The 25,745-nt window shown below is 35.0% G+C and overlaps 3 protein-coding genes across 3 annotated transcripts; 2 read left to right on the top strand and 1 right to left on the bottom strand.

Moving 5' to 3' along the window:
* Positions 1-427: 427 nt before the first annotated feature.
* Positions 428-16,309, top strand: LOC141337980 (SLAM family member 5-like). The gene is made up of 6 exons (XM_073843554.1): positions 428-476; positions 1,218-1,541; positions 14,551-14,847; positions 14,938-15,051; positions 15,487-15,554; positions 16,256-16,309. Exons 1-6 carry the CDS (start codon positions 428-430, stop codon positions 16,307-16,309), a joined length of 906 nt encoding a protein of 301 aa, XP_073699655.1.
* Positions 5,230-10,146, top strand: LOC141338864 (SLAM family member 9-like). The gene is made up of 4 exons (XM_073844479.1): positions 5,230-5,248; positions 9,199-9,513; positions 9,658-9,945; positions 10,022-10,146. The coding sequence occupies exons 1-4, from the start codon at positions 5,230-5,232 to the stop codon at positions 10,144-10,146; spliced, it is 747 nt and encodes a 248-aa protein (XP_073700580.1).
* Positions 16,310-17,824: 1,515 nt separating the features above from the next.
* On the bottom strand, positions 17,825-24,724 carry LOC141337811 (uncharacterized). Its single transcript, XM_073843399.1, has 6 exons — positions 24,423-24,724; positions 23,253-23,588; positions 21,382-21,717; positions 20,897-21,235; positions 20,315-20,588; positions 17,825-19,708 (listed from the first exon to the last, which is right to left on the bottom strand). Exons 1-5 carry the CDS (start codon positions 24,499-24,501, stop codon positions 20,410-20,412), a joined length of 1,269 nt encoding a protein of 422 aa, XP_073699500.1. The 5' UTR covers positions 24,502-24,724; the 3' UTR covers positions 17,825-19,708; positions 20,315-20,409.
* Between the last annotated feature and the right edge of the window lie 1,021 nt (positions 24,725-25,745).

Genomic DNA, 25,745 nt, shown 5'->3' with positions numbered 1-25,745 from the left:
GTGTGTGTGTGTGTGTGTGTGTGTGTGTGTGTGTGTGTGTGTGTGTGTGTGTGTGTGTGTGTGTGTGTACCTGGTATTCATCACGTTGTGGGGACCAGATGTTTCTTAGGTCCCCATGAGGAAACAGGCTTATAAATCATGCACAATGAGTTTTTTTGAGGAAGTAAAAGTTTGCACGATCTCCTGTGAGGGCTAGGTTTAGGTGTAGGGTAGGTGTAGGGCCATAGAAAGTATGGTTTGTACAGTATAAAAACCATTACGCCTATGGAATGTCCCCATAAAACATGTAAACCCAGCATGTGTGTGTGTGTGTGTGTGTGTGTGTGCTGGGAGGAAAAAAAACTGTGTTGGAGGAGGACTCACACACCAGAGAAACCTTTTGAGTGTTAGCAGTTATTAGATCAGACACAACGAACTGTTAAAGAAAATGTTTCATTTGCTTGTTTTGTTCTGTTTGTGCCGGTTACGCTTGACTGGTAAGTTCTAAAAAACATAATTCTTACAGCTACAGTTCCTTCTTATTTTTGAGCAATAAATCCACTGTAGTGTTAATAGGAAATTATTTGCATGTGCTGTTCGTCCCATATAAACTGAGATATTGCTTTGAGATCTACTGTTTTTTTTTTTTTGTTTGTTTGTTTTTTTCAGGTCTCTTTTCAGTCTGTTTATTGACCCAAACACAGACATACAAAACCATAAAAAATCTCAGCTTTTATTACCTTTACATGCCCTATCTGTCACCCTGGACCACAAAACCAATCTTAAGTAGCACGGGTATATTTGTAGCAATAGCCAAAAATACATTGTATTGGTCAAAATTATCAATTTTTTTCTTTAATGCCAAAAATCATTAGCATATTAAGTAAAGATCATGTTCCATGAAGATATTTTGTAGATTTTCTACCATAATTATATAAAAACTTGATTAGTAATATGCATTGCAAATAATTTCATTTGGACAACTTTTAAGGCGATTTTCTCAATATTTAGATTCTTTTGCACCCTCAGATTCCAGGTTTTCAAATAGTTAAACAATATATCAATGGAAAGCTTATTTACTCAGCTTTCGGAAGAGGTAAGAACCTCAATTTTCGACAAAGTTACATTTATGACTGGTTTTGTGGTCCAGGGTCACATATTTATTTTGCTTTATATGAGACAACTTTCAAAGTGCATTAAAGACAACTGATAACAAATCTGTTGTTTGTTTTCTGCAGGTGCGTTCGCTGCTGAGACGAATGAAACACAGTCAGTGTTGGAGGGAGATGCTGTTACTCTACACAGTGATGTTACAGATATACAAGACGATGATGAAATATTATGGAATTTTGGAGCTAGAAACTCTCTGATAGCTCAAATAAATAAAGCCTCAGGAATCTTCTTCACATACAATGATGGGAGATTCAGGGACAGACTGAAGCTGGACAATCAAACTGGATCTCTGACCATCACAAACGTCACAACTGAACATGCGGGACTCTATAAAGTAAAGATAATTGCAGCTGAACTGTCCTCAAAAACATTCAGTGTTTCTGTTTATGGTGTGTACGGACATATTTTTTATTTTCCTTTATATCCAAATATTCTTGTTTTGGAATGCAAAGTAAATTACTCGTGCCCCGTTTAGAGGTTACGTTGAGGAGCTTACAGTTGAACTGAACAGGAAAAGTGTTTGGAGGACTTAAACTTTATATTTGTATTTTAATTGCAATTTTAAAACTTTTGCATTGTTTTAGTTGTAAAGCTGTTTTAATGATTTTACAGTCACTATATGGTTTTAGGGTTTATGAAATTATGTTGTTATAAATTGACAGATCATCGCCATTCACTGCCATTGACTTAAATATTGCACCGTTTTATCTTTTTTTTTAGTTTGAAATGACAGAAACGCTCACTGACTGTCAACACATTACAAAAAATAGATGGTTGTTTATATTTGTCCATGTTTCTTTTTATTCTCTTCTATTTTCCAGCTCGTCTGCCATTTCCTAACATTACCCGAGATTTTTCACAAAATCTTTCATCATCACAGCAGAATTGTTCACTGGTGTGTTCAGTGCTGAATGTGGGGAATGTGACTCTCTCCTGGTACAAAGGAAACAGTGTATTGTCCAGCATCAGTGTGTCTGATCTCAGCATCAGTCTCTCTCTACCTCTGGATGTGGAATATCAGGATAAAAACACCTACAGCTGTGTGCTCAACAATCCCATCAGCAACCAGACTCAACATCTGGACATCGGCAAACTCTGTCTAATTCACTCAGGTACATCAACAAATATATTGTGAGATATACAGATCATATAGGGTTGAAGTTTTATAGTATTTGTTGTAGAGCAGACAAACCAATTCACCAATAGCCAATTTTGTCCATTACAGATCAGGGCCTACCGTTACTTTACATATTAATATCTGTTGCTGCTGGATCTCTGTTGATTGTAGCTGCCGTCATGATGTGCTGCATCTGCAAGAAATGTAGAAAAACAGGTCAGGAAAGCAATAAATCAATTTGTAGAAATACATTAAAATATAAATGTTAAAATAATACTGAAAACATTTTTTATTTTATTTTTTTACCACACCTGTTATTATTAAAGCAGTCCAAACCCACGAGGAAGATTCAGCATTGTGTAAACCTAAAACACACAAAAAGGTAAGATAATTCTCTACTGTGTTGCAAAAAGTTATAGCAGTCAGTTAGTCTGATTGAAGACTTATGTTTAATGATCATCAGACGGTCAGTGAACCGACGTGGCTGGTTTAACGGTCCAACTGCCAGCACCTTTGATCAAAGAATAGTTTAAGCGTGCTTTTTCCCTACACGAAGGGTTTGTATTTCAGTGTAAATAGAGTAAGTTGTTCAACTCTAGTGAATAGTGACTATCAAACCCAATATTGTCATTTTTACAAGGCACATAAAATGTTGTCTAAATTTAAAACTATTAACGTAAGTATTTGCTGTGGTCGATGAGACATGAGCATGTAGTGGTGCTATTAAGTGTGATTTATCATCCACAACTAATTGTGCTCTTTTCATTTTCTTTTAGCTGTTACCCCTTAACCCCTATTCTACGTCATTTTCTGAAAAACGATCTACCCAGATAAACACCTTGTTACTCTGGAGATATAATAACTCAAAATTAGTTTAGCAACAGAGTAAAATGAAAGTGACTTGCGATATATGCAGATGATCGAGCGGCCTTCATCGCTCCTGAAAGTGCCATTGCATGCTCATGTCTCATCGAAACAACAGTAAAACACTATAGTCCACTGCTTTTAATTTAGGAAAGATTTTGCTTGGCTTGTAAAAAAAAAATGAAATGAAATTTTAAAAAATTAAATAAAAACAGACAATGTTCAGAGTCAACTTGTAAATCTGCGTAGAACTCAGACACTGGAAAAACAAGGTGGCTTTGGATTTGACCCAGCACTTTTTTAATGAGTGTAATTTTGTCTTAAAAGTGGTAGGGTGGTTTTTTTTTTTGTCCATATGTAATATTCAAGCATTTTAATGACAACAGAGTAGCAGTGATTGTGAGTATTTGGTAAGGGCAACTTACCAAAGAACGACTTTCCCACTGTTGCATTTGCAGTCCAACAGCGTGTGATACTAAATCAAGTGTGCATAAAAATTAAAGTAAAAATATTTTCTTTGCACGCATACTGTAATTTCTGCAATATAGAATACAATTTTCATAGCCAAGCAATTTTAGCTGTCATCAAAAATATTTACATTTGTGTTGTTGTTTTGAAAATACTGGATGCCATTTGTGTGCTTAAATCTATTTATTAAATTAAATTTATTGAATTGAATGTGTAAGTGAAATAAAAGACATTCTGGGGCGCATTCTGAGATAACTGAGAATATTAAACCGTAGGAATGGTGTAAAAGTAACCCAGTTTTGCAGAAAAACCCTGCATCACCATGAGCTCGCTCTGCGAAGCAGCCCTCCAAACACAAAACAAAGGCTGTATCTCCGGGTTTTTTTTTTTTTTTTTTTTACCACAGTGGAGAGAGTTGTATTCCGTACACTTTTGTTTTGTTCACATATATAATGAGATCACTGTTGTGAATTGTACATGTAAAACTTTTTACCCTTACAAGTTACAACCCAAAGCTGCTGTGGTCTGTGGCTTACTAATTTAAATAATCTGTTATTTAAAATAATATACAGGCAGATCTAAGTGTAAATAACTGAGTTTGTATTTCTAAAATAAATCATACACCATTAGTTTTATATCATTAGATTTTCAATGGAAAAAAGGACAGTTGTCAGATCATGTTTACCCGTGCTGAAATCTGGCCTCGAGTTGTAGCCACTCTGTGGTTCATGATCATCTGAGGTGAAATGCAGCTTCAGGTTGCAGCTGGTTGCTTTAGATGTGCTGCAACAAATATGTTGCTTTTGTGTGAAATGCAACCATGTTCAAACCTTCAGAACTTAAATAATTTGTTTGTTGATTTAACGGTTTGAAATGTCATGTGATGAACTAGATGACTGATGTCCTTTCCTCCAACTGCTCAATGTGAGCAACTGTTTTGTAGTAGCAGTAGTTCGTTAACAAACAAAACTGCTGTTCTTTCTGTTATACACTTTACATTTTGTAGTTCAACTAATATGATGTAAAACTATTTTTAAAATGATTTCATGTAAAGGTTATGCATTTGGTTTGCATTTTTTTTTTTTTTTTTTTTTACAGAAACCAAGGTCGGAGGCTATGTATGAAAATGTCCCCAAAAAACGGTGATCAAATACAGTATCAGCCTGAATTGATGATACAGTTCATACAGGACACTGTCTTTTTTGGCATTTGTGCTCTCTTATGTTGTTATTGTCATGTCTAAAATATTGTTGTTTTACGTTGATGCCTCACAAATAACACAGCATTCAGAACTAAATGTACTAAATGTACTAAAAATGTATTTTTTTTTAATTAAAATTGATTCCACCCTTTAATTAGTCTAATAAAATCTATTTTTATTTAGACAGTTTCATTGAGCATTACGTGCATTTGGGGGAGAGCGGGTAAATATACCCACCCCTTGGCAGCTGTACACTGTCATGTGACCATGTATTTTGGAATCACACCTCATTTCTGTCTGTGGAAAGGAGAAGGCACCTGTTTACTTTAAAAACTGTTTTTGTCTTGTCAAAGTACAAATTTTTAGGTCTAAAAATATTTTTGATGCATTTAGAAATGTATAAAACTATGCATTTCCCCCCCCCAAAATGGCAGATACGGGGCAAAGTGAGCCAAATGCTGTCATGTAAATTGAGCCAGTATTTTCACTTACCCTATCATATATAGCCTACATATGATCTGTAATTTATTTAATATGGACAGTATACAAGTCCAAATTCTTCTATGATACAAACCAAAATATGATTTTCACCACATTATAACCATGTGTAGGGCTATCTTTTCACCTACAGTCTCTAATAGCTTAATTTTATTTTGCTCAACAAACTTTCTGTTTAGTTTGTTTTGGGGAAGGTTACAACTTTGGTTTTCAAAATACGTACTGTTTCACAAATGCAAACAATTAAAGACTAAAATGTAAACATCATTTGGTTGGTTTTATGTTGTTTCAGACGTATGAAATTTGATTATTACATTTTTAACAGAGGTAAACTATCTTTAATTCACATGCCTTCAGATTCAGTTAGTGGTTCATCATACAACATAAGCTTTTTGCACACTAATTGATTTTCAAATCTTAACCGATTTTAAAACCATGGGACACCACAGACATGCAGACAGTTTCTACCGATTTTTAGCCTTAAAATCCTCTGAAAGCGCACACTAGATGATTCTAGCAGACCGCGAGAACACACACTTGTTGACTAGGAACGATTTCACAGTGACAAGAGATCTCAGGCGGACTCGCGAGATCAAACGTGACTAGAGTAGAAAAACAAACGGAGAGAAATCGCCGTTGTCAGTTGGCTTTCCCGACTCGCGTTCTGTTTCACAGTGAAAATCAACGTATTAAAAGAAATATAGGTGATGTATTCTGCTTTTGTTTCGTTGGTGGCTGCCAAGTTTCAGCTATAGAAGCACATCCGGTAAGTGGCTCACTCTCATTGGCTATCGTGGGTATCACGTCAGAGGCAGCCTGATCAAGAGTTGTACATATCAAACATGTTTGATATTTATGATTTGAGTTCGGGGACGCTTCGTCTTGATTAGGAGCAGTTAAATAATTGTAATGACACCACACAACAGATGAGTTTTGGAGCAAAAATCGTTTGCCTCGAATCAGGCCACATTCCCCAATCGTCCACATTCCCCAAATCAAGCCTTAAAATCGTTGAATGTACATAGCCAGCTTAACCTGGGGCAAAATAGCCATATTTTAGAACCCTTTGTCATAGATACATTTTGATAATTTGGAATGATAGGAAACATCCTGAAGATACTTCAACTGTACTTCTGGCTTATTTTCCATTATCTTGAGGAGGGGACCACATAAGTTAAAACGTGGCTCATATTGTCCTCTACACAGTGGTTTACAGTATAGCCACACACAACATGAGCTGGACATTTTAGCAAATGTAATACAAGCACATCATTGCTCTCTAGTGTTCAAATGAGAAAATCGCATACAGGGTCTACTAATGCTATAACGCTGCTGGAACCTGCACCCGACGGGAAAATGATGCTTAATTATTACGTTGCCGCCCTGATGATTGTTTAAGCAATAACACATTCATTTAAACATGTATAGGCTACTTGTCATATTTCTATCTTTTAATTGTTTTTAAATAAATTGTAGGCCTATCCTTTTTCCAATCTGTCATGCTTGTGTTACTGAAGTCAACACCACTGTTCTTGCTATAGAACCTGAAGGCAGACTCAATCTGTAAATATAAATACAGACAATTAAAATTACTGATATTTTTGACTGACGTCTACACCTGTCTTCTTCGGTTATTAACTAATAAATTGCGCCATCTGCTGGGGTTTTGAGAAACAGCTAAAACAACATCAAAAGAGTGAGGTCAACAAGTATATTTTATTTTCCTCGGTTTTCTTTTCTGCTAGTGACATTACCCTAACAGACTGAAATTGTATTAGGCCTACTTTGTTTTTTTGTTTTGTTTTTCTCAATATTTACAGTTTGAATTTCCCAGGATTATGTAAAAGATATCTTTGCGTGTCTTTTGTGTTTATTTAGATTAGACTAGATTCAAATTTATTGTCATTACACATGTACAAGTACAATGCAACAAAAATGAAGTTTAAGTCTAACCAGGAGTGCAATAGCAGCAAGTGCAGGATAAAGGTATAAGTTATAAGTGCATGTTTAGGGGATATGTTATATTCCCTATAATAGGATATCTATTTATGCAGATCCATCCATGTTATTACTATTTACTATGGCGCGATTCTTGTCACTATAGTTCCATTTCTAGACAGTCACTGCACTGGGAACCAACTGAAACAATTATAAGACATATTTTAGCGATAACATGAAAACAGTAGAAAGTCAGCAGCATGAAGAGATTAAAGGTGGCACATAGGGTGGAAATTTCACACCTATACTTACACTTGTGGGGCAGTCATGGCCTAATGGGTAGAGTCAGACTTGTAACCTGAAGTCTCAGTACTGGCAGGGGTTTTAGGTGGGGGGGGGGGGGGGGGGGGGCAGCCAAGTGCAATTTTGAGGAGATTAAAACATTCATTTATTTTACAAACAAACAACTGACAATCATTATAAGTCATTTAAAGTTACATATGATCATTTTGTTATTATTTCTCTACCTCTACCTTTTCAGAAACAGTTTCCCATCATAATTCTTTCTGTAGATTAAAGGGTCTAAAGACAGGAAGACACTCTTCACCTTCAAACCACACACCGGCATGTCTGTCCACCCAACAGATCAAACCACAATTCTGAACAAACTGCAGCTTTCAGTTTGACTCAGATGAACTTCATTAAAAATGTACTGTGAAATGAAAGATTGTTTAAACTTTTTATTTGTTTTTCCACAAACATCAACTGTCTGTGTCACACATTAAGTCTATGTTTTAAAATCACAAGAGTTCGGTTCATTTTCATATCAAATGTAGTTCATCCAATCCGACTTTTAGTTTTTAATACTGAAAATCTTTCAAAAAGTGTTAATTGTTTTTAAAAATCCATCCATTTGAAACAGTTAAAGTTAATAAGGGCCACATGAATTAAAACATTATGAAATATGCAAATGCAGTGTGTGAACTAGGAGTGTCAAACTGTAGGAGGATTCACACACCAGCTTAACTGTTTTAGAGGATAGTCAAACGCCGAGCTGTTAAAGAAAATGTCTCACATGTTAGTTTTGTTCTGTCTGTGCTGGTGGAATTTCCTTGGTAAGTTATAAAACCTTTTTAATGCTTATATTTTGTTCTGTTTCAGAGTAATAAAGCTACTGGATCATTTTTATCTGATGAATAATTATTGTGAGATCTACTAACTTTAAATTCAGGTCTCTGTTTGTAATTTTAAGATACAATTTAAATGGAAATTTCCAGGTTAAGTCATGAATATACAATATTAAAGGTATAGTTATGATTTATATGATATACTCACCCTCAGTGTTGTTCCAAACCTGAATCAGTTTATTTCTTTGGTTTTCCACATTCTTCAAAATACTGTTGAGGTCAACAGAAAAAAGAAACATATGTAGGTTTTGTAACAACTTGAGGGTGAGTCAAGGATTACAGATTTTTTTTCTCTCTCTTTTGGCTGAACTATCCCTTTAAAGGCCACAGAAAAGAAAGCAAATGTCTGCAGTGAATGTTAATGTCTCTGTTTATGCTCTTTGAGGAGGCTTAAAAAACTAAAAGCTTCTACTAACCGGCTTTCAAATATTAGTCTATTTTTATTTTTTTATCCTTTTAAAAATCGGTTTAAAATATTTCTACAGTAATCAAAAACACCTACAAAATTAATGGAAATGAATTAGTCAAAAAGCATAGGAACTGTAATAGGTATAGATTTAGTCTGTTTTATATTGTCCATTAAAAAAAAATCACACTGATTTTGCTTCACTGCAGATAACTTTAAAACAACTAAATAATTGGTTTGCATACAGCTGTCTGATGAAATATATCAGTTCTCATGTTGTTTTGCCTCTGTTGCAAATGTTAATAACTGATTGCAGGCTTTGTAAACCAACAAGTTGTAATCTTTGACAAAACCTCTTGTTCATCAGAAGTGTTTGGTGAGTCAGTGTCAGTGATCGAAGGAGATTCTATTACTCTAAATACTGATGTTACTAAAATATCTAAAGATAATGATATAGAGTGGAAATTTGGAGCTGAAAACAATGTGATAGCTCAAATCCGAAATGAGAACAAAATAGCCACATTTGATGTTCCTGATGGGAGATTCAGAGACAGACTGAAGCTGGACAGACAGACTGGATCTTTGACCATCACAAACATCACAACTGAACATGCTGGACGTTATAAAGTAAACATAAATGGAGTGAAACTAACATCAAAAACATTATTTGTTGCTGTCTATGGTGAGAATTAATCTGTTGTGTTTATTATTATTATTATTTTTATTATTATCTGTTTAGATTCTGGAGGTTTACTTAACAGTCTGAACCAAAAATAAGTTTGATGATTACATTAACCCATATTTCTATCTATTCTATATTTTCCAGCTCGTTTGCCTGTTCCTGTCATCAGCAGTAACTCTTCACAATGTTCATCATCCCAGCAGAATTGTTCATTGGTGTGTTCAGTGTTGAATGTGAGTCATGTGACTCTCTCCTGGTACAAAGGAAACAGTGTATTGTCCAGCATCAGTGTGTCTGATCTCAGCATCAGTCTCTCTCTACCTCTGGAGGTGGAATATCAGGATAAAAACACCTACAGTTGTGCGCTCAACAATCCCATCAGCAACCAGACTCAACATCTGGACATCAGCAAACTCTGTCACACATGTGCAGGTACATCTATGGTGTATTAGTTTATTGGTCTGTGTTTGAGCTGATCTTATCTCAATTTGATGTTTTTATTCCTCAGATTCTGTCCAATGGTGTGTTTCTACTGAAGCTGTGATTCGATTGGTGCTCTCTGCTCTGGTGGGTGTGGCTATTGTCATTGTTCTGGTTTATGACGTCAGATCCAGAGGAGCCGAACAAGATTAAAAATATATGAAAAGTTCAAATGTAAAAATCCTCTAAGTATGTCTGATGTTTTTCTTTAAAATTAGCATGTCCTTCTGGCTTCTATGCAGAGGTTGCTATGTAAGTGCACTCTTAAAAATAAAGGTGCTTTAAAAGGTTCTTCACGGCGATGCCATAGAAGAACCATTTTTGGTTCCACAAAGAATCATTCAGTCAAAGGAACTTTAAAGAAACATCTCTTTTCTTACCTTTTTATAATCTGAAGAACCTTATTTTGCCACAAAGTATCTTTTGTGAAACAGAAAGGCTCTTCTGATGTTAAAGGTTTTTTGTGGAACCATTTAGACAAAAAAGATTATTCTATGGCATGGTGAAGCATGCTGGAGTGTACTGGAACGGGTTGAGGCTGGGATTTAGCGCATTTGAAGTACTTGATGAACATATACTATGTGTGAAGAGCATTCACTCAGTATCGTTATGTCAAGATGGGGTGATGATTTTGCTTCTCTCACAAAAGTACTGCATTCCCATGAGAAATGTTTAGTTTTCTTGAAAAACTGGTCAAAAGGAGTAGATACCCTGTTTTATTATTTTATTTACATTTGTAAAGAAATGTGTTTTGATCTTTTGGACAGACTGTGTGTGCATAAGTATGAGTATAAGTATACTGCTGGACGTTTGTGTTTGATGTCATTTTTTTTTTTTTTTGTCAGAGTTGTGAATAGCATGTGGCTGAAGTTCCCCTCACCCCCCCTCCCTATTTCCTACTCAAACATGAAATAGTTTGACTTTTGCTCTACAGAATGCTTAACTCATGAATGCTTATGTTACACAAAGTTCTCAAATAAAACAGAGACTGTGCAATAGGATAATACCATATTGCTGTAGGTTAATTTTCCTTAGGGCAAAACATGACCCATGATAATGCAAAAACATGTTCGGTTTTAAGATTTCTTTTGTAAAAGATATATTCAAGATGTAGATATTATTGTACTTTTGGCAAGCTAAAACAACAACACATGGTCCTAATGCAGTTCTTCAATTTTTTCAAAAATAAATGTAGGCCTATACTATGTGCTAACAAATTACAATGAAGTGGTTGCTTTGCAACAAGGTGGAGATGTGTTGATGAAAAAAGTGACAGATACAAGAAAATTTGTTAAAGGAACTACACATGGAGACAGAGAGATTAAAAGAGACTAAAAAGCAAATTGAAAGTTCAAGAGATATCCTTTAATCGCTTTAAACTTTTTTTTTAATGTGATGATGATAATGTTGTTTTCAAAATTTGGTGTGGGTGTGTGGGATGGCCTGGATAAGTGTGCGATTTCCAGGCCTGAAATTTAGTCCCAGTATGCCCTGGGCCTTTATATTTTATCTTACCTCTTTGCATTGAATATTTTGATTTGTATTTCTAATGTTTTTTTTTTTTTTTTTTGCACATTAACTCTCAGTTATTGTGATGTCTGAGCTATTGTTGCTGTTTAATTTAGTTGCTCACAAATAGCACATCATCCGGAAACTTAACTAAATGTTCTTAATTTGGAAACTTAGATTCTTTATTATTAAAGTAATTCCACCCTTCAGTGTGCCCCTTTTTCTGCAGTTTGTTTTATCTTTTTTAGAAAATGTAAGCGCATTACATAGTGGTCTACATCACACTTATCATCACATTATATGGATGTTTGTTAGCCTAGAATCTAGACGCGCCCCTAGCGGCAGCAAATTACAAATTGCAAATTGGGTCTGGCTTGTCAGGCTAGATGTTTGTAGCCCAAGCAAAACATCGCTCTCTAAAAGAACGAAAACACATCTCTACTACAGACAGAATATACAAAAAAGACGCCTTCTGGTGCCTGTCTGAACAATATCAAACTTATTTAAACGGGTGTTTATATCTTGTTATATTCCCATCAGCTTGGCAACACACATACTCACCTGAAGAAAAAACTTAATCTATACAGACAGTTATTAAAACACAGACAGTTATTAATACTAGCGATAAAATGATAATTGTTTTAATTAAATTTTTGACTGACATTCTCATTGTTCTACTTTGGTCAAAACATCTATTGTATAGATTTAACTAAATCTAAATGGCGCCATCTAGTGGGTATAAAACTGCGTTTAAAGGTTATTAGGATGATCTCAGTTACAGTGGCTTGCAATTTTTTTGGTCACGTTTTGTTGCAGCATTATGTTAAACTGCTTTAAATTAATTTTTTTTTTTTTTTTTTACCCACATCAATCTACATTTCATACACCACAATGACAAAGCACAAAACAGGTTTGTAACAACTTTGCAAATTTATTAGAAATAATAAAAAAAAAAAAACTGAGAAGATCCCGTTGCATAAGTATTCATACCCTTTCCTGGGACACACGTTTTTATTTTCATATTTACAGTTTGGTTTTGGCCAAACCTGACCAATAAGCAAGTGCACTGGAAACCAACTAAAGGCCACTGAGTTGTTTTTGTGTTTTGTCTTTTTGCATAGTGGGTGGAAATTTCACACCACCCTTTACTTACAACAGATGAGAGTTAACAACGCCTCTCATTATACAGCTAGTGTTCAATTATTTTGCAATAAAATGTGTGTGTTGGCTGGGGGGGTCTTAAAAAGCTGCACATAACAACAAGGTAGAAAGAAGTTCTTTACCTACAAACTATGAACTAAACACACATGCAATTAATACACACTCTCATCTTCAAGATGTTTGTCCACCAACAGATCAAACCACATTTTTAAAAGCCGCAGCAGCTTTCAGTTTGACTCAGAAGCTTAACCTTAGTATACCTATAGACAGTTTTAACATTGTTGATCCACAAACAGCAATTGAAAATGAAATAAATATATGCAACTATTTCAAAATCACGAGGGTTAGGCTTATTTTGTCTATGTAATGTAATTCATCTACTCAACAAGAATTTTTTTTCTACTTTCAGCCATATACCAGTCTGAGATCTATCTTTGAAAAAATATGCGTATGTGTAACTGATAAAAAAAAAGAAGAAAAAAAAAGAAAAGAAATCATCCAATAAAAAGAGATCAAATTAAATTTAAAAGAGTCTCAATAAGGGCCAGATGAGTAATAACATCACGTGCAAATGCAGCATGTGAACTAGGTGGGTCAAACTCTGTCGTGGGTGGATTCACTTATAGGTTGAGTGTTTTTCGTCAATAGTTTTATTAGATCGGACACTAAACAATTGAAGAAAATGTCTCACATGTTTGTTTTATTCTGTTTGTGCTGGTGGCGCCTGACTGGTGAGTTATAAAAAAGTTTTTCGTTGCTTAATTGCTTTCCATTTCACAGTAATAAAGCTGCTGCTACTGGTCAAAAAAGATCATTTTCATTTGCTGCTATCTGCATCGGATGAGTAATTATTGTGGGATCTAACTTTGAATTTTATCATTTAATTTACGGTAACATTTCCAGCAGGTCATAAAAGTAATAGAAAACAATGGAAATTTCTACTGTAAATGTAAATGGCTGTTCTTTCCATGGAGGCGTAGAAAGCCGAAACCACCGTGCAGCTCTTACATTTTAGGTTGTTTTTTTTTTTCAATATTTAAGTGCATTAGAGAGTGAATCATTGAGTCTGTTTCATCTCCTAACCTAAATATCTAATCTAAATTTCACCCTGACGTTATCAGGTATTTGTTTTCAATATATTTTGTAAATTTATACACAGAGTTTGCTCCACAGCAGATCATTTCAAAACAAATTAAAGACCAAATGATCGGTTCATATCACATTTTAGTTTGTCTCTTGGCTGCTGTTGTTGTGTTCTTTCAGTATGACATTAAATTAGTGCAAGAGTGATTTGAAAGCATCGGAGCTGTCTGCGCTATATGTTATATATTGTAAATGTATTAAATACATTGTAAATACCAGCTGATTTCAGGCTTTGTAAAACAACAGGAGGCTTAATCTGTGACAAAACCTCTTTATGTTCTCCAGGGGCGTTTGATGAGTCAGTGTCAGTAATGGAGGGAGATTCTGTCACTCTAAACACTAATGTTACTGAAATACGCAAACGTGAAGACATACTCTGGTATTTTGGAGCAAAAAGGTTTCTTGTAGCTAAAATCTTTTCCACATTTGATGGTCCTGATGGGAGATTCCGAGACAGACTGAAACTGAACAATCAAACTGGATCTCTAACCATCACAAACATCACAACTCAACATGCTGGACTCTATGAACTAGAGGTCGATGGGGTGAAAATAACATCAAAAAAATTCAGTGTTTCTGTCTATGGTGAGTAGAAACAGTATTTGTCCTGATTTTTTTCAATTTCTTATTTTATATTTACATAATTAAATGAAACACTAAACACTCACTCTGCACCCAGAACTAAAAAATAGACTATCGTGTTGCTTTGTTTAAATTTTGTGTTTATTCTTTTATGTTTTCCAGCTCATCTGCCTGTTCCTAACATTACAAGAGACTGTTCTTCATCATCATCATCATCAACAACATCAACATATTGTTCATTGTTGTGTTCTGTGGTGAATGTGAGTGATGTGACTCTCTCCTGGTACAAAGGAAACAGTTTATTGTCCAGCATCAGTGTGTCTGATCTCAGCATCAGTCTCTCTCTACCTCTGGAGGTGGAATATCAGGATAAAAACACCTACAGCTGTGTGCTCAACAATCCCATCAGCAACCAGACAAGACATCTGGACATCAGCAAACTCTGTCACACATGTGCAGGTATGACAGCAGTTTATTTACTGAGTGATCTAAGTCTTTTGTTGTAAAGCAAACTGATGCATTCACTTCCATTAATGATCATTGTTGCAGACTCAGTATCTATGATATTGCCGATCTCCGCTGCTGTTGCTGGATCTCTGTTGATTGTAGCTACAGTCGTGATCTTCTGCATCTGCAGGAGACGCAGAAAAAGTGATCAAGAAGGCAAGTGTTGCCTACTGCTTTTAAGAAGCATTATAACAAATAATAAATACATAATCTGAGTCATACAAAAAAAAACTTTTCAGACATCAAAAGTTTAAAGACACAGCACTGTTGTTGTACAAATGATTAGTTTTGATGGCAATTGCAAAGAATGCAAATGCTTTGAACATTCTGTCTGCATTTGATTTAGAAATGATCTGTTACAAGGAATATTTCTATAAGATAAGCATACTGTGTTAGGGACTTTTAGTGTTAGTTATAAGTTGTTAATGCTTTTTCAAAAAAAGTTACACTTTTCATTATGTAATTGCATACATTAATGATTTAATCTCGGCAGCCCAAATAATAACAACACAAGTCATAAAGAAATGGATCCAGCCAAGATTGAGTTTTGTTGTTTTAATGCATCTCTTGGTGTTGCTATTTCTAAAACAGTTCAGACGCATGATGAAGAGATCACTTATGCTGATCCCACTTTCTACAAAAGAAAAGCACAGAACTTGGTAAGAGAATGTTATACGTCATTATTTCTTAATCATTATTTACAGATGCACTATCAAGTTAGTTGTTAACAAAATACTTAATGTAGTCCCATATAGAAAACACTATAAAAAAAAACTCCTGTAAAAAAAAAAACGGTCAAATGACTGGCAGCTATGGCTGCCAAACAAAAACCGTAAAATTAAAGTAAAATATTGTCATTGAAACAAGGAAAAATCTGTAAAATAATGTTTTTTTCTGTAAAACCTTTAATGAAAATTTCTGTAAAATTATTGTTTTTGCACTTTATTTGAATTAAGATATTTTACTGTAATATTACGGTTTTTGTTTGGCAGCTGTTTTTTTTTACAGTGAAGACTGTGTTGCATTTTACAAATTTAAGTGGACTGAACATGTTTGTTTTGAGTGGCGAACAGTGTTTGTTCAGTTTAGAAGAAACTCACTATCATAAAATGTCTCACAGGAAACTAAAGCCTTAAGGAAACGAAAGTCACTACGTTGCACGTTACTTTTGGTTTGCATGACAGTCCAAAGCAAATGCAATTATAAAATCAGCCAAACCTGCTTTATAACAGCACAGTATTTTTTATTATTTATTTATTTATTTTAAGTGTCTGCTCTAAGGGTCACTTTTTTGTACTATTAGTTGCTTCTCACTCTCACTCTCTTATTGCATGTGTGTGTGTGTGTGTGTGTTTTACAGAATGTTAAAGAGGAAGACCATGTTGAGTATGCACCTATTGCCTTGAGAAGATGATCAAACGTAAATCCTTCTCTAGGTGCAAGAACTCTGAAACCTCCTGCAGCAACCTCAAAGTTTTGGGATTAGCGTGAATCACCACATTGCAGCAGGATCTTTCTGAGGGGTTTGAAGCATGGTAATTGAAGATGGATTCCAAAAGAAGTCTCCTGACTTCCTATAGGGCCCATTGGAGATTTCGTATGTTTGACTCTTTAAGTCTTGGAGATACCATGCGTGTACATATCAGTGCAAACTTAGATGCACCAAAAGCGAAGACCCTGCTGTGGTCTCATTGGTTCACATCTGTACAGACATGTGGTTTGATCTGTTGGGCAAACAGGTTCTGCATGAGCTGGTATCTGCAAGATGTTTGTGTGAAAGTCAGTGCGAGAGTGTTTGAGGTGTCAATAGTGTGTGGTCGAAAGTGTTTTTTCCATTCCGGCTCATATGAAACCATTTAATGTCTTTTTTAGACAAAGCAGCTTCTCTACAAAACACCAAATCTGCAGCTATATTTAGTTTTCCCCTTTTTCTGATTTCCTGTATTTTGCCATTGTCACCGCAATGTCTTTCGAGGCTTGCAGCATTACACCAAAGTCACAATGATCACTCTATCATCTAAACTCCCTCCAGCAGATACTAAAACCCAATGATTGACACTGTAATGACAAATTGTTGACAACAATTACATTTAAGGGATGCAGTATGGGACGTCCCCTAGATAAAGCCATTTTTTTTTCTACTTATTAGAAGTTAGGGCTGTAGAAGTGTAATGTCACACATCTCTAAAACACTGCAGTGGAATATTTTCATATGAGGCATGCATATCGTATGGAATGTCCCCAATAAGTTTTGACCTTTTTGAAATAATGGCAGGTGTGCACAGTGTGTGAGAGGTCCTTAACATGATAATGAACTTTTATCCAACTCATTGTAAACTAATGCATTTACTATATAACATCATATACATTTGGTACAGTAAAACAAATAAACAATGCATTTAGAATTAAAACATATTTAATTTGTTTCCTGACAAAAGGTATTCTCATAGTTTTATAATATTACGGTTGAACCACTGATGTCACATGTACTATTTCACCAATGTCCTTACTACCTTTCTGGGCCTTGAATGTGTCAGCTGCATTGCTGTTCATGCAGTGTCAGAAAGCTCTTGGATTTCATCAAAAATATCTTAATTTGTGTTCCGAAGATGAACAAAGTCTTACAGATTTAGTACAACATGAGGGTGAGTAATTAATGACATCATTTTTATTTTGGGGTGAACTATGCTTTTAAAAGTGTACAAGACAAGCATGTACAACAAACTTTACTAGAGCACCATCTAGTGCCATTACCAAGAATTCACATGTCCAAAATTAGCCTTCACCCTCATGCAATATAAATACACAAAGAAGCCTTTAACATGATAGCTGATTAGATAAGGTGTTCATAGTGCATATTTAACGATCACTCTATAAATGAATCAATGTTTACAAAAAAAAAAAGACAAATTCAATGGCATACACATAGTTCAATTGTTATTACAGTATATTTAATAGCATTTGTCACATGTGCAAACAAACAATGTTTACATTAATTTCCATTACAAAACAGTTGCTATATGGGCTGAACTTTACAGAAACTTTACAGTTTTCCTTGGATAATACAAACAAAATAAAAAAATCTTAATAAGTGACTCATAATCAGAATGAACAGATCTCATAATCTGCATCAATCAGGAAAACCTGAGAAAGAAACAGATGTTTGCACAATTAGAAGCCATCTTCCATTCTTCAGACAAACAGATGATGGTTAAAACTGGAGTCAAACATAATGTATAATTATTTGCTGTTCTTTTTCCTGATCTGGAATGTGATGGTAGAGTCCAGACTGAGAATGCAGAAAATGCAAACGAAGATCATTTCAATCACACAGTGATTATATTCTAAAATACAAACGCAAAAAAAATAAAAAAATAAAAATAAAAATACACTATATTACAAACACTCTGAGACTGACAAAACAAACATTTGTATTTACATTTATTCATTTTAACAAGCACTTATCTAGCACAACTTTCAATTTTTAAATTGAAATATCTATAATGGTATCTTTAATACCAGATACGGTGATGTAATAAAGTAGTGAGCTTTACCTTAAGGCAACACAGAACCAATGGTGAAAGGAAAACTCTTCAAAACAAGAGCCCTTAAACACAAAACCAAGATAGGGGAACACAGACTAGGATCACGACAACAAGTTCCTCCTCACGACATGCACAAATTTGACAGTAAAAAAAATAAAAAATAAAAAATAAAAGGAGCAGCATCTTAAATGCTTACAGCTGCAGTCCGTAATTTTTGCCTCATTGTCGCCATCTCTGTTTGAAAACCTGCAGTTGCAGTTAATGCGGAATTATCTTCCATGCGTGGGTTGTGCTTTGGCACGGCTCCAGCGCGGATGCATCTAATGTTTTGAGTAGGATGTGTGGCTGTCAGTCACCACACCGGTGTGGAGATTGTACTTAAGAATCACAGATTTAAGCCTACGTCTTGGAATACATGACCCAAATAAGAATTTTCACCGGATATTGTCATCTGAAAGAGCAAATAACAAGTCTTTTGTTCCGACCAGCTAAGGAAAAACGCTACAATGGTGATTATATTCAACGATCGGTTTGCTCATATCACATCTAACTAGTTAACAATGAGGACTGGTATACTTTGTTGTCAAATTGTTCATGTTAACAACATCATTACTGCGTGACTTCATGTAGCCTAGTGTGTATTACATAGATTTCAATTTCTGTACAGTCTAATCTCTAATTGTCATTTGACAATTGTCGTTGTGGAAAAAAAGGCTATAAATGATCCCCTGGCAGCTGCAGCATCACATGCCATATAGCAATAGCCTACTAGCCTGGACGCCTTCTTTATGTTTACAGATGTGACATAATGACGCGGTGGCACGCTTGAATTTCCCGCGGGGGAAAAAAAACATTATTATAAGCTAACCGTTCGGGCTAAAGTAAGGCTCATTTTTTTTTTTTTTTTTTTTCCTTTTTCTTTTTTTACCAAAGTTACAGACTGCAGTTTTTAAGTATATTCCTTTACAATTTACAACACATATGTTGAAACAAAATAGAAAGAACAAAATCTATATATTTTTTTGCTCATTTCAACTATAACACATTTGGTACAAATCAGCAAATATCAGAATTGGTTCTGAATTTAGCAAATGGTGAAAGTACTTCTCGGTGAGTGATGAGAATTTAAGCCGAGTTTTCCACTTGTCTCCTTCATTTCCCATCCAAGTTACCCAAATAACAATTAATACTACTGTGATGTTCCATTTTTAGCAGTCATCAGGTGAATCCCATTCTGATAAGGGAGTTGAGTGTTTTCCACCCCTCTCCTGTAAGAAAACACATTCACCGAAGGTAAAAACAAATGGTTAGGGTTGATGATTCAGTCACAGAAACAACACAGTGAAAGCAACAGGTAAAAAAAAATCACAAATTCTAAATAATAAATCGATAATAGAAACAATAAACAAAAAAGTATCAGCTGGTTAGAGGTAGAATGAACGTTCGGTCAGCTTCTAAGGTCTAAGCACAGTAACATGTTACGGTCGTTCATTTTTGCTGTAAATGTATCTCATTACAAGGTCTCATGTTCTTCAAGTCCAACAACAAATTTTCTAAGTATTGTAAAAATAAATACATAAATGCTTCATCATGCATTCATATGGTGAAGTCTTTTATGTTTAACTGTGACTTGCTTGCTGATAAAACAAAGCTTATAAAATAGAAGCAAGCACATTTCATAATATTTGCATAATGTCGAACCCACTTGAAATGAATAGAATAGAGTCTGATTGCCTAAAGCTTCTAATAAAGGCTGATCACACCATAAATTAATCTAGAGGTCCAAAACTTCATAATATTTTTGCTCATTCATATAATAACATGATACCACAGCTAAATTTAAAAGAGAATTTTGTAAATGACTCAGCGCTCACCTCGTTATAATTTTGCAGCCTAATGGTGCCTGTTTAAACAACAACAAATTAAATTAAACACATTACTTTGGTTAACTGGGACAAAACTAATTTTGTCAATATAGCTGTGTGTAAATCTTGCCATTTTGTCCTGCTTGTGTAGATCTCCTGCGGCGAAAGTAAATCACACCAGCAACTGCTGCAGCCGCAAACAGCAGAACAACAACAACAACTACTGCTACAACAGCATGTGCTCCTCCTTTAGCAGATGAAGCCACACTTGAATCTGGAACAGCTAAAGACATACAATCATTATTTCTAGGGACTGACTAATAATCAACTTTAACAATACTTTTCACTGACATTTAGACTTGTCTATCTATCCTCTGTCATTGCTAACAATAGACTCGAATATTTCATTTCATAATGTACAAAACTCAATGTGACATTCATGTGAAGGAAATGATCTTGGTTATACTTTAATACTGACGCAAAGCTCACTTTTTCTAACAGCCCACAATGAAAACATTCACTGGGTTGATTTACATATTTCAAACTTAAGTTTTTTTTAAAAAAGTGCACGGAATGACTAATAATACTCACCAGTGACAATAACACTGAATATCTTTATGATACTGATCTTACTGCTGCTGTTGAACTGTAGTTTATAGAGTCCAGTGTCTGCGATTGTGGTGTTTTTGATGGTCAGAGATCCAGTCTGACTCACCTCCAGTCTGTCTCTGAATCTTCCACCAGTGGTTTCACACTGACCATCTGTACAGGTCTTTATGGGATCTCCTGTGTTTTGAGCAATGGGAATGTCATTAAAATACCATGTCATCAAATAATTCAGGTTTTTCATTCCACCAGGATCTAAAGTAACCAATTCTCCCTCCTTCACTGACTTTCTCTTCATTTGATCTCTTTCAGCAGCAGGAACATCTGAAACACACAGCTGTTGAAGTTAGCTGCTGAAGGTATGCATATTTTTATAAAATCCTATGAACATTGGATTTCTGATGAATTGATTAAAAAAAAACACACACACAATGTCACAGAAAAAACTTGTTGTTAATATAATAACTTACCATATACAGCAAAAATGAAGTTTTTTTCTCTGATGTTGTCTCTGCTCATAATCCGTAGACGATAAACTCCAGAGTCTGTGGTTCTGGTGTTCATGATGGTCAGAGATCCAGTCTGATGATCCAGCTTCAGTCTGTCTCTGAATCTCTCAGTACCTTCATGACACTGAACATCTGTGCAGATATCACTGAGATCTCCAACAATTTGAGCTATAAGAGCGTCATTAAAATACCATCTAATCTTTTCTTGTTGATTTGTTTCAACATCAGTATGCAGAGTGACTGAATCTCCCTCCATCACAAATGCTGACTCTTCTTCTGAATGAATATTGAAAAAACCTGAAGAAGAAATAAACAGGTATTATAAGCCAAAAACATGACACAACAGGAAAGTGCTGTGAAAAATGGCAAAAATGCTGACCACTGAAAAGATGGGTTTTCCATACATTTTTAGTTTAATAAAAAGAATAGATAAAAGGAAGTCCGTTCATAACATTAGTCACGCAGACAATTTTACTGATATTTTTACTACCTTTCTGGGCCTTGAACATGTCAATCGCATTGCTGTCTATGCAGGGAAAGATGCTTAGCAGTATTTAAAAACTTTAAATACTGCCAAATTTGTGTTAGGGATGTACCAAATGTTCGGAAAATAGCAAAAATCTTTCGATGTTCGGATGAATAAGCGAAAAGGCCAAAAAAATTATACTGAACAATGACGTGACGCGATCAAACACGAAAAACCATATTCGGTAATCAGCCTTTGGCCCAGTGTGTAATTTTGTTCGGCTTTGGCCAATAATTTTCATTTCGGTGCATCCCTAATTTGTGTTTCAAAGATGAACAAAGGTTTGGAATGACATAAGGGTGAGTAATTAATGACATAATTTGCATGTTTGGGTAAACTATCCCTTTAATTTAGACCATAACACAAATGCTGCACTTTCTGAACCAAAACCAACTGCTGAGACTAAAAAATCAACTTTAAATCTTACTGAACTAAATTAAAGCAATAAGCCTCTTATACAATGGGCAAGCACAACGCAGAGCCCAGTGCCTCAGAGTTTACAGGGCCAATTGCTTTAATAAAGTAATTACTGCTTATACCATCAATGTGTCATAAAATAACAATTTAAAAATGTCGTAATTTAAATTAACATTTTGTATAGCAATATAGTTCTTCAGGAGTGTTTAGCAGAGAGGCTACCATATGAGGTTCCAAATAAGGGTCAACTGCTTTGTGCTTTGTACTATACATTTGTCTTTGAGTCATTGCCTACTTGTTCAGGTAAATCAGTATTTGACATGCATGTTGTCTGTTGAAGTCGGTTGCCCTGCCATCTTTTTCTCTATTGTTTTTACTGTCATCCTTTCTGTCATCTAATTATGTTGTCCTGTTCTGTTTTCCTAACTGTTGTCTTTCCTATCATATATTTTTTTTTTTTATCATTCTTATGATTCGTCTTGTTCTGTGGTCCTGTTCTGTCATCCGTACTGTTACCTTGTTCTGCCATCTTAACGGTCATATTTTTATGTCGTCTTTACTGTCATCTTGTTCTGTCATCATAAGCTTCATCAGCACAGTAAAATTATATTTTTCTTATGTTTGATATTCACTGAATATTTGACTATATAGGGACCGTCTGCAAATTTACCTTACAGTACACAACAAGGTCCAATAATTAATTAAAATGAATGTTTATAGGGCTATAGTAAATGCCTAGTGGGAAAACTGACCAAATATATTTTGACTGTAGACAGACAAATGTATAGTACAAAGCACAAAGCAGCCAACTCTTTTTTTTTTTTTTGGCACATTTGGAACCTCATATACCAAGCAACACAGATGCAGTAGCACAAATGTAATGACTCACCATGTACTGTAAGAATGAACATCTTCACACTGTCTCTGCTGTTTTGTATTATCTTTAGTTTATAAACTCCAGAGTCTGTGGTTCTGCTGTCTTTGATGGTCAGAGATCCAGTCTGAAGATCCAGCTTCAGTCTGTTTCTAAATTTCTTATCAGCATCTTTACACTGAAAATCTGTACAGCTATAACCGAGAGCGCTGTTGAATTCAGCAATGAGAATGTCATTAAAATACCATCTAATATTTACTTGTTTGTTTATTTCAACACCAGCAACTAAAGTCACTGATTCTCCCTCCATCACAGACTGTGACACTCCATGTGTATAAACACCAAACACACCTGGAAAAGAAATGTACAGTTATTATTAGCCAAACAAAATTATACAGCAGCAAAGTGCTGTGAAAATATTCTTCTACAGATCATAAAGTTTGTAGGTAGAGAAATGAGGTAGGTAGGATTCATAATGTAATACATGCTAACAAACAGCAGAGGAGCATCACTGATTCAAACATTCAGTCATCAGGCAAAAATAAATCTCAAAAACTGACTGAATTAAATAAACGACATACAAGACACATCATAATTCACAATACACTTCTGCTCATAAGTTTACATACTCTTTGTAGAATATGCAAAATTGCAATCATTTAATTAAGTGTTTTTTCTTTCTTTTTTTACTGCATGTTCTTATCTGGATGGCTGTTCTGTGTTTTGTACTAGTTGTTCAAGAGTATCTTCTCTGTCCTGAGCATTTAAAATGCCCACTGTTCTTCAGAAAAGTCCTCTGAAATAGTGACCCTCTAACACTAGCAACTAAAAAAAATAACGACTTATTATTATTTTATTTTTTACTATGAGTGTATATTTTAATTTAGAAAGTCCCTTTAACCATGTTTTTAACAATGTTTTCCTGCAGCTCATTTGGGTCCAGCAGGTGTCCCTAGCGTGCATTCAAAGCCTCCAGAAAATGGGGCACTTTTCATCACATTGGCTGAAAAGCTTCAATGGTTCATGAAGCTTCATCTCGCCACCACTAATTATTATTATTATTAGTAGTAATAGTAGTAGTAGTAGTAGTAATACGCATTTCTGTAGTCTTTATTAGCATTTGCATAGCATTGTTTGTTTTCATCGTTTAGGGATGCAAAAGCTCGAACAGTTTAAATGTCTTACCAGCCACGACGAATGCACACAATGTGACCAAAACAGAGACTGTCATATTCAACACTGATCCACTACAAAATGAACGCATTTTCTATGGAAATGCGTGTTTTGGTCCTACGTCGTTAAAATGAAAGTGAAAGTAAGTTATTTCGACGACAAAAAGGCTAACTGAAACTTAGACATATGTCAAAAATAACATATCATATTCAAATCGAAGCATCATTCGTGTTTTCCCGTTGACGTTTAGATTGTTTTACGAGTTTTGCCGAAGATTCCACAGACGCCATGAAGAACAAAACAACAACACAGCTGTTTCCGGTTTCCGATGTCTGCAGATTTACCGTAATTATCATTGTAAGCGCGCAAATAGTTTTACCTCCACAGGCATAACCAAGGCAGCACTCAGTGTCACATTTTTAAATGGTTATTTTAAAAGTAGCCTACCTGTTTCAAGCTGCCCACTTATTTTGTGATAAATTTGGGGTTGATAATGCGTGCTAGGCATTTGCAATGTCTGCGCAAATGAGATGTTGGGCAGCTACAGAAAGATCTTGTCTTTGGGAAAAAAGTGCTTTGTTGTTGTTTTTTTTGTTTGTTTGCTTTTGTACTGTTGTGCTCAGTGATGGGAGAAACGAACCTTTCCGTAGCTTCGCAAAATGATCCTTGGAATGGAAACACCACGCAATGCCTGCAATAGAAAAAAAAAAATGCAACAAAAACTCATGCCAAAACATGCAACAGCTTTTACAAATCCACTGCAAAATGCCTTTTTGAAATTTTTTTATTGACATTATAAAACCCATCACTAATTTCAGCACAGCGGTGTGCTACTGCCAACATTTCACATAGATACAGCATTCAATAATTCAATAATGCATGAGGAAATTTAAATAAAACATTTGCATATTACAGTTGTGTTAAATGAGACTTTTGTGTGGCTATTGCTTTTCTCTCTCTGTGTTAAGATGTTTCTCATCGTGGTTTGCTGTTTCTATAGAGGGTCTTACATATCTAACAGGAAGACACCCTTAATCTACAAACTAAACACATATGCCCACAAACAAACAATATGTCCACCTAACAGATCAAACCACATTTCTAAGTAAAAAAAAAAAAGTACACTTGAAATACACCATTCAATATATTTTAACTCCATGTAGGCTACTCAATTTGAGAACTGAATTAAAACATGCACCAATTTTTGAATCACTAGAGTTATGCTTGATTTCACTGCACCATAAATTGTAGTTTGTCCTACTCATGCAATATTTTACATTATATATGTGACCCTGGACCACAAAACCAGTCATAAGGTTAAATTTTACAAAACTG

This window comes from Garra rufa, chromosome 7 (genome assembly GCF_049309525.1).
Source record: "Garra rufa chromosome 7, GarRuf1.0, whole genome shotgun sequence".
Classification (NCBI taxonomy): Eukaryota; Metazoa; Chordata; class Actinopteri; order Cypriniformes; family Cyprinidae; genus Garra; species Garra rufa.
The sequence above is the reverse complement of the archived record's forward strand: the minus strand, read 5'-3'. Positions and strand labels throughout refer to the sequence as shown.